General features: G+C 27.0%; 1 protein-coding gene across 3 annotated transcripts in view; it reads right to left on the bottom strand.

Moving 5' to 3' along the window:
- Positions 1–4,422: 4,422 nt before the first annotated feature.
- LOC129965208 (serine/threonine-protein kinase tousled-like 1) overlaps positions 4,423–8,265 on the bottom strand; it is a 35,119-nt gene continuing 31,276 nt past the window's right edge. For 2 of the 3 annotated variants that reach the window (XM_056079163.1, XM_056079165.1), the window contains 2 exons: positions 6,639–6,746; positions 4,424–5,392 (listed from right to left, as the gene is read on the bottom strand). In XM_056079163.1, coding sequence (XP_055935138.1) covers positions 5,264–5,392; positions 6,639–6,746 — 237 coding nt within the window. In that variant the 3' untranslated portion in view covers positions 4,424–5,263. Of the gene's footprint in view, positions 5,393–6,638; positions 6,747–8,265 lie in introns of all 3 variants that reach the window. The other variant, XM_056079164.1, reaches the window with a different exon arrangement.

The following is an 8,265-nucleotide window of genomic DNA, read 5'->3' as shown; positions in this document are numbered from 1 at the left end:
ACAGACAGCTAGACATCATGCCAAAAAATATGTTTTTTCAAACTCAAGGAGGTTTGAAACGAGATTTCTCAAAATCTCAAGTTATTTTTTGACGAATGCAATACTTTCTCTATATGCTGTATAAAAAATAAAAAGATATAGGTGCAATTTATTTTATATTATTGCCATACACTTGAGAAGACCTTTTGATAGATTTCAGACATAATTTAATTAATATTTGAATCATGGGGATAAAACCGTATACCAAATTGCATGCATCTACACATTTTTGGGACATTGTGTTCCAGTATATTCAAACATATAAATCCAAAAATGGAACTCAAGGCGATTTAAAATTTAATGATTTATTAAAACCTTGAAGTTGAATTGTTCGGTGATTAGCATTTTCTTTTAGTCGTTAGAAGCTATTTATCTGTCTTTCTCTAAATAAAAGCAAAAAAAAAAAAAAAAGAAGGAAATGATAACAATGAAAGTAGATTTTCCAAGTAATTTCATATGATCTCCAAAAATGAAAAGACAATCATATTAGAGATATTCTAATAAAGTAAATAAATATATTACTCTAAGGATTCGTTTTATTCAAAGAAACAACAGGCTATTTAAAAAATATAATATAATAAGCGGAAGTTGCCTCTCAGAAACTTTCTCGTATTCTCTGATAAAGATATTATTCCCGCTTTTTCCACGTATAATTGAGCTCAGGTGTCGTACTCGTCATCTGAACGCGGTTCAAAATTACGAGGTCCGTCCCAAAAATAGCCCTAGTGTTGCTTTACAACGGGACGTTAATACAACTAAACTAAACCAAACCACGTATAATTATGGTCATTGGATTAGATTATGAATGCCAAGAATGCTTTTCTATTTTCAATGTCCTGCACATGAGATTTTTATCATTTGTAGTGTATTTTATATGCCCTTTCTTCGCCCGATTGCAATTAAAATTTGGCAAATAATTACAAATTTAGTTGCAAAATCATGCACCATAATCTTTTTTACCTAAATTACTGTTTCTTTGAGTTATTACTTTTATATGCCTATGAATGTATAAACCTACAGACGAACGTCCAATTGATGGATTTGGTTTAAAATTTTATATATTAACACTTCAGATGTTAAATTTGTGTACCAAATTTCATTTATTCAATTATCATGTTTATGTGCATGCAAAACAGATTGACTGATCGCGACGAATTTGGTGTAAAATTTAATACTGACTTACATTTTAGATGCTAAACTTGTGTACCAAATTTTATTTATCTAGTTTTTTTATGTTTAGTAGCTATAGTGTTCTTTTAGACAGCAGAACTTCTTATGAATAAACTTCCTTCAAAATTTGACAGAAAGCTATGTATTTCACGTTAAGGCCATATATTAAATCTTATCCGACTAATACAAAATATTTTTAAGCTCTATGTTCTCAGATAGACAATTCTAAAAATGTGTTTTTGGAACACAAGGTGGGATAAAATGTAAAGATTCATTAAAATCTGAAGTTTGAACTTTTTGATGATCACAATACTTACTCTTTATATACCTCATATACCAGAAAAACAAACACACACACAAAAAAAACCCAGCATAATTAATTTCGTAATATATTTGTGGTGTGTTAATCAGTGTTAGGATTTAATTTTAAACAAACTAAAAGCTGAAATAGAGAACAAAACAATAATTTGCTTTTAATATTTTAACAAAATTTTCACATATTATAATAAAATAAGACTTTACAGATGGATTATTTTTAATTTATAAGAGATGTTTGCATATTTTAATAATAATTTTTTACAATGAAGACTTCTCCCTCAGCTAGCATAACATCAGTGATGTTGTTACTTAAATTTGAAACTTAATAAAAATATAACAGAAATTAATCAATCATTTTTAAGCAAACAAATTAAAGAGCCTATTGAATCCCCACACTATTTTATAAAATCAATTTAATGAGGTGTTATTTTCTCCTTTAGTAATTAAAAACATTTTTGAATTTGTTTCCTGTATGAATATGAAAATACCATTAAATGCAACAGGTGTGGATATTAATCATGAGGATTATTTTAAGAGAACTTCATAATTTTGGTTCAAAGTCCTATTGAAATACAATATAGGAGTTTAGAGAATGAGTGACATAAATGGTAGGATGACTGATTTTTCGAAATAACTTTCTTAGCAGATCAATTCAATTGGTAACTTGCCAATAAGGTGAAAAAAAAAAAAAAATAATAAATAAAGTTAAAAGTTTCAGCAACTAAGAAGCCACTGTTACTGTCATATTAAAAAAAAAGTTCTTAAAATCATGGGTATTTAAAACAAACTGTCAGCTATTCGACAATAGTAAAGTCAAAAAGAAAATGAATCATATTAAAAGATGTAACAATTATTAATTTGATGTTCGCTGCATCACATAAGCTTCACAGTTCATTAACATCATTTTGAATAATGAAGAGAATGATTTTATATCAGTATACTAAAACAACATATCAGAAATCTTCAAAAAACTGCTATCAACAGCGTTATATTTTGATATCATAAATACAGCAACTCTCATGGATAAGCATTAAGAAAAATAGCATGGATGTGGGATGACAAAGTATCTAGATAACATTTCAAAGGTTGGGGGACATCACAATGCCCCTCCCCCCAAAAAAACTATTTTAAGCTGATAGCTTTAATTACTCTAACATTGAAAGCTCTCTTAACACTGATGAATATATTTATTTAAAATGTTTGATAAGATAAATTTCATTGGTGTATAAAATTTTGAGACATTTGAATTTTTTATAGTCTGAAGATTCTAAAATGCAATAAATCATTAGCACATATGTACCACATTTCAGAAAACAACATGGTAAAATTAATTCACACACTTTGCTGTTTCTAACAGGAAGCAGGGAAAGTTGAATTCGAATTAAATCAATTTTAGTAATAACCATCCTTGGTATTCAGCTTATACATTGGGATTATTGGTTATGTTAAATTTCAAATCAATCTTATATGTATAGCTTAATAATTTCCCCAGTAAAAATTTTTTTAAACTAAAATTTGTAGCTTTGAATGCAAAGTGATTAAATTTTAATCAATCCAGTAATATTTTTGGAAATTCTTTAAAAAAATAAAATAAAAAAAATGTAAGGATAGGTAGAAGAATCTTTCAACACTATAATTTTATATGCACCACAGAATATATTTCATGATTAATGTAATATATAAGGATTATTTATTTTAAAAAAATTAAGCTTTCTTAGATCTGAAGCCAAATTAATTGTAATAACCAAAAATTTTATAAAAGTGTGCTTCAAGCAGAAGCCTATTCAATAAGGCAAAATATGTTGAATTTTTACATCTTGATTAAAAAAAAATGTCTAAAATACCAGTAGTAATGAAAACAAGGTGGATTTTGTTTAAAAACAATGAAAATATTGATATCATTGAAAAAAACTAAATTGGTGTCACTAAAAAGATAATTCTTTTAATTTTAAAATGATAAAAATGTTTTTATGCAAATATTTTCAAATGTTTATCATAAACAAATTCGAAAGTTTTGCTGAAATTTTATTAATTAAATGCAAATTTTTATTTTCCCAAGTACATATGTGCCAGGTTTCGTAGCCATAGATAAAGAGATCTAGCCTACGGAGCGCCAACACATCTGCACATTCTCCTTTATTTATTTTTTTATAAAGACATATACAAGTGCATTAGTAAATCCAATTCAAAAATATAGATTACTGAAATTTTTAGTTCCAAATTAAAATAATAAAATAATTTTTTTTAAAAATTGTGTAACAGACCTTTCTATTTAAAAAAAAAAAAAATCCATTTTTAGAATGTAGTAAAATTATATTTGGATTGAAATAAAATGTCACCACCAAATTATCAAAGGTAAAAAGTTTCAAGAAAATAAGGATCAAATAAAGGACTAGCTTTCAAGAATAAAAATTATAAGAAAAGTTACTAATAAAAGATATGACACAATATTGAGTTCTCATTCAAACATTTTACTGATAATAAAGTAAATAATTAAGACACCAGCTGCATTGTTGTGTATAGGTTAATTGTGTGAAAATAGGTTAAAATCCATAATATTATTGCATCTTTTCAGCTTTTATCAGCTATTAAACTTAAATTAAAACAATGGATATTAATATTCTCAGTTATTATATTAGTCAGGTAACCTTTATTAGGTATTATCTAATTATATATACTAAACACCTTTTAAAAAACTAATTTTCAGCAAAAGTGAAGGAAAAATTTGAACCCAAGACCTTATATATTTGAATTCATAATTTTGTTATGTAATACAAGTAATGTTGATTCATTAACTGTTTTAAACAAATAAACTGCAACTATATCTACTCAGAGACATGTAAACTATTTATTGCAGGATAAATTAAGATTTTTTTTTTTTTTTTAAATAACTGCCAATTAAAAAAATCAGCAAGTCATTACAAAATGTTAACATTTCCAAAAATCAAATTTGGATACATGAGATAAAAGCATTTTAAAATGGAGGTGCACATACATATATATGTTGCAACTAAAACAAACTTAATAATAAAATGAAGACATCATTGGTAATTAAATTATGCCAACAGAAGTAACATGACAAAAATTCTATTTTGCAATGGGATAAATTTTTCAATTTTACTTTATATACACAGAATGAAGAGATATGTAGAGCTCGCAGTTGCAATCTTGTGGGTTTAAATATGTACAAAGAGTTTCAGCCCCACACATACCGGAAATAGGTTTTGGCATTAAAAATAAAGGACAAATTATTCACAAAATAATAAATTGTTTTCAATTTCTACATGGCAAACTCATGCTAAGGATGCCTTTAATAGGATACTAAATTATTTCAGTAAAAGAACTGATGTCATAATTTTGTTTTTTACAATTTGGTATTCACAATTTCACTATATCTTCTGACTTTTCATGTCAATGAAATGATAGTTCATCAAACTATGAGATGTACATGAAGCACTTGCCTTCAACTACAACCAGATTCAATTTAATTATGTGAGTTGACAAGTTCCAGGCCAGTGCAGTTCAGCAGTGAAAATACTAGGAACACTGGATTGTTTTATAAACACATTTTCAATTACTGTACATAACACTATGTTTGCACCAGGCAACCTTTCATTTGCACTTTGATCCAGATGCCAGGGCAAATCTAAAAAAGTTTTTATAATATACACTTGACAAATGCAGACATAAGGGATTTGTGAAGTTCTGGTCAATGTTCTTAACGAACACTGTCCTGCTATGATTTTTCAGCACTAGACTGACGACTGTGTTTGGGATAGTTCGGTTTTAAGTAGTCTTCATTAGCAAGACTAAAAACATCAATGCGATCTTCTTTTCTGTATTGAAGACATCGGCGAATAAATTGCTAAAGGTGGGAAAAAAAAAAAAAAAGATTTTGATAAAGTATAGAGTATATACAGAAAAAAAAAAAAAAAAAAAAACTAATCCAATAAATAATCTAAATATTTACAATATATCCAATAAATAAACTAAATATATATATTTCATCTAAATATTTCGAACAGAAAAGAAAGGATTCTGTTCAGTAGAAAAGAATTACTTTATACTTTAAAATCAAAGTTTCCCAGCAAAAAAATGCCATTGTTCCATGAGATACAAGTTTTAAAATTAAAGAAATTTATTTAAAATGATAATCAAATATGATTTAATAAATATTTTCTGAGATATTTCTATATATTATTGTTTATAGACACAATATTCTTAAATAACAGCGATTATTGAGAATGAAGACTAAACAGCTAATATTGCCGCATTGAAGAAAAACAGTCGAATATCCATGGCCGAATGGTCATGGCACTGGTCTCATGATCAAGAGACCTGGGTTCGAATCCCTCTAAAGACAATGCAATTAATAGTATATGTAAATACTTAATTCCTCGATTTTATGTTTTCCTTTATTTTATGTTTCAGAAGATACTGGACATTTCTTTAATTTACCAGACAAGTGTTCTGAACTTTTCTTACTGTCTCCAGAAGAGTATTCTGGAACTTTCTCTGCTTGTATAAAAGCAGAAGATTTGTCAGCTACTGTATTCTCAGTTCAGAGTTCAGTTAATAAATTGGTTTAGCTCTACTTCTTGTGTGTGTCATTGAGTTCTATACTACAGTTCTACGTGACAATATAAATTAACTAAATCAACTTGCATGAATGGAAAATAAAAAATGATAGGTAATATTTTTTGTCAAAAATATAGATAGGCAAATAAATTATTAACCATGCAATTCAAATATCTTCTACATTTTGGCTTGAATCTTCAAACATCTTTTTTAACTTTGCTGGTGAATCAAAACTAAAATAATTACAAAGTTTTATTTTATATTTTTATATTTTCTGGTTTAGGTAGAAAAAAAACCAATTTTATTCAAAAGTAAAATGCAAAATTTTATCTTTAAATTAAATAGCAGGGAATGTAAGGTTTCTTTGAAAGCCCAAAATTAAAAAAAATCATATAAATTGCATATTTACTTGACTGATATTTCTTTCATAAAATAAAGGAAATATGTAATTTACTAATTTATAATAATAAGCATGCAACTGTACAAACAATTCTTCTATAAACAATTATGAAAATGTTGAAAAAAATACGTACTTTAGCTTCATTACTCACAACTGGCTTGGGAGGAAATTCAACTTCTTTAGCTTTTAAAATGGTGTTTTCTTCTAATATAGTAGCTTGAGATTGATTGTGACCAAATGGCTGCAAAAAAGTACACAATGCATAAATATTTTTCCTACTTTTTTTTAAAATAAATTTTTAGACTAATTGATTCTTTCAATGGCACAAGAGCTAGTACTAGACAAGCTGAATTAAAATGGATTAAATAAGCATCTGCCAATGTACATTATATATAAGTGCAATGCAGGATCACTTATTCAACACTCAGTATTCAAGAAGAATGAAATTATTAACTAGTAAATTATTTAATAATCAAATAAAGAAACATTACATTTAAAATAACTATTATTTAATTGGCAGATTTCTACCACTTGTCCTCCCATCCCCCTTCAGAAAATTACTAACTAATATGGAATGAATTAAAAGTAAATAATAACTATGGCTTTCAATTTCTTTCATTATACTATTCAAAATACAGGAAAAATTAGACATACCAACAGAATTTCACTTATTAAACTCATTTTTAATAATACTTGGTTCTCATTCAGCGTTTTTCCCATAGAAGGGGGGAAAAAAATCAAGGACTTTTTTAGAAAATTTGAAAGCTCTAAAATAATATATTTTAAACAAAACAAAGAGAAATTTAAATATTTTCCATATTATTGTAAAAATGTATCATTACTTTATTGTAATTTCTAGATGCTTAATACTTGATATGCTCATCTTGCAATTATTAAAACAAAACCTGCAATTCAAAGTGAGTTTCAAGATCATAAAGTATACAACTTATGCTAAATTCAAGTATACTACTACTTAGAGCTCACTTCACACACACACAATATTAATTAACTGAATGCAAGATTATGCCTTTACCACACTTTACAACAATTTTACGATTTGGACTTAGCAATAAGGAGGACTAATTTAAGTAAGAAAGTTGGATTTTTTAACATTATTCACGATGCTCATAATGATGAGGATATATCCCACAGCGCACATTCTGACTGTTCATTTAGTAGCAACTACATTATTTAACCACTTGGTTCTTAAAATTTTTTTGGATCATTTCCCAATCTCTGAGTTTTCCTATTCTTGCAGGACAATCTTTAAATAAAAAATACATACTAGACAAAAAAAAGTCAATATCTCATGTGGATTGACAGGTTATAACTACCCACATTTATTAAAAATGCTTGAAAAATGTTACTTAATAAATCAGTCTTCTTATTTACTGATTTATCATCCAATAACAGACCTCCTCTAAATGAATTTTGGTTCTAAGATTAAAAAAAAAAAAAAAAAAAACTGGTGTAGACCATATTCCACATTTCATTCATCTAGCTCAAAGTGCTTTTGAGTTATCTTAGTCTCAGACAAATATAATTCCTAAAATGGGTTTTTTAAACTCAGGGTGGTCTAAAACAATGAAGATAAAAAAAATTCTTGAATTTGAATTGTTTGACAATTAAAATATTTTCTCTATACTTCACATACAAGAAAGTAATAATATTCATTTATTGGAAGATATAGAAATATGATACTTAGATAAGCACCTATTTACAAGATCTTATAAGCTCAACATTACATAAAAAAGCATTCA

Source organism: Argiope bruennichi, chromosome 1 (assembly GCF_947563725.1).
Source record: "Argiope bruennichi chromosome 1, qqArgBrue1.1, whole genome shotgun sequence".
In the NCBI taxonomy this organism is placed as follows: Eukaryota; Metazoa; Arthropoda; class Arachnida; order Araneae; family Araneidae; genus Argiope; species Argiope bruennichi.
This window is presented reverse-complemented; position numbering and strand designations above follow the sequence as displayed.